This window comes from Cucurbita pepo, chromosome LG02, assembly GCF_002806865.2.
Source record: "Cucurbita pepo subsp. pepo cultivar mu-cu-16 chromosome LG02, ASM280686v2, whole genome shotgun sequence".
NCBI classification, from domain to species: Eukaryota; Viridiplantae; Streptophyta; class Magnoliopsida; order Cucurbitales; family Cucurbitaceae; genus Cucurbita; species Cucurbita pepo.
In genome coordinates, this window is record NC_036639.1 from 8,817,933 (window position 1) to 8,819,544 (window position 1,612).

The following is a 1,612-nucleotide window of genomic DNA, read 5'->3' on the forward strand; positions in this document are numbered from 1 at the left end:
AAAAAAAAAAAAAAAAAAAAAAATGGTCTGTTACAATATTAATTGCAAAAACAGAAAGTGTCCCATAAAACGACAAGACAAGAAAAACACCAAATTGGTTTGGTTAACTTTCACTTTTGAACCCTTTGACCAGATTGGTACACAGAATCTTTTACTTTTCACCCTTCCCTAAAGAAGTATTAACCAAGGTAGAAAAGAGAAGTGTGAGTACAAACCGTAGGGTAATTGTAGTCGGGTGAATAGGAAGAGTACCTAAAACAAGAGCAATGAGGAGGTAATTAAATGAATAGTTACAGTGGCAATGCATGCAGTAAAAAAAAAAAGGAATTAATGGTTGTATATAATATAAATTTACCCATAGAGATTGTAAGGGATCCCTTGGTGGACAGCATAATGAGGGAAAGTTGGTGTTGAATGAAAAGCTGATCCAACATTCCCTCCAAATCCACTCTGGAAACAGCTCAATACCCTAAAGTTTCTTCCTCCACCGCCACCTCCGCCGCCGCCGCCGCCTGCCAATTCCCATTTCTTTTTGTCTTTAACAGAAATTAAAAACAAATGAATGATTAAAAAATTGTGGGTTTGGTGGAAATGGTGATAGATTTGGTAGATCTGAGTTATAGTTACCGTGGTTGGGTGTTGAGGGTTTGGATCTTTGAAGCCCAAGAGAAGCGAGGTTGCAATTAGCCCTCCGCCCATCGATGACCGGAGCAGCATCGACGCAAGCCCTCATAGCGGCTTCGGGGTCCCGGAAAGTGACCTGAATTGAAGAGTTTGTTAAAAGAGTTTGTTGTTGTTGTTGTTGTTAAAAGAGTAAAGAAAAGAAGAAGAAGCGTACAAATCCATAGCCTTTGGATCGACCGGTGGCCTTGTCGGTAATAACAACGGCTTCCAAGATATCCCCAAACTGTTGGAAGTATTTGTTCATGGTGTCCTTGTGGGTCTCCCAAGCCAAGCCGCCCACGAAGAGCTTGGTGTAAGTGGTGTCTCCAAACTGACCTCCCAGGTTAGCTGGACTCATGCTCTTCTTTGGGTCTTCAGATTAGATCTCGCAACAACAAATGGAGGGGTGAGGGGAGAGAGAGAGAAGAAGAGAGATACACAATTAGGTAAAGAGAGAGTGAAATGGGTATTGGATTTTTTCTTTTTTTTTTTTTTTTTTTTTTTTTTTTTTTNTTTTTGGGTTAAAGTGGAAAAAAGGAAGGAAAAGAGAGGGTGTTAAGTAATAGGGACATCAAATTATATAGAGCCCACCTTCGAGGACCAACAACACCCCACCTCTTTCTCTTCCTTTTTCTTTTCTCTTTTTTCCATTCTTTTTATGTTTCCCCAATTACCCTAAATTCAACAATCTNACATTTTTTTTTTTAAATTAGACTCAGTTTCTAATATATTACCATACATATATTCGAAAACTCTCGAAATATTTTGTTTTTTTTAATTAAATATTTTCAATTATCTATTTAAATTTTAAAAAAACTTTGATTTTNTCAGATGGGAGAGGGTGTATTATTATGTCCGTCATCGCTGTCCTTTCGACTATTTTAAGGGGGGTGGGGTTTTGGGGGGACAAGGAGAATACGTAAGTACCCTTGGATTTGCTTTTAATTAC

General features: G+C 38.2%; 1 protein-coding gene across 2 annotated transcripts in view; it reads right to left on the minus strand.

Moving 5' to 3' along the window:
• Window positions 1–1,102, minus strand: part of LOC111787962 (probable RNA-binding protein ARP1) — a 3,285-nt gene extending 2,183 nt beyond the window's left edge. For both annotated transcript variants that reach the window (XM_023668075.1, XM_023668076.1), the window contains exons 1-4: window positions 839–1,102; window positions 628–760; window positions 356–536; window positions 216–252 (exon numbers count right to left, since the gene is read on the minus strand). In XM_023668075.1, coding sequence (XP_023523843.1) covers window positions 216–252; window positions 356–536; window positions 628–760; window positions 839–1,021 — 534 coding nt within the window. In that variant the 5' untranslated portion in view covers window positions 1,022–1,102. The remainder of the gene's footprint in view (window positions 1–215; window positions 253–355; window positions 537–627; window positions 761–838) is intronic.
• Window positions 1,103–1,612: the final 510 nt, after the last annotated feature.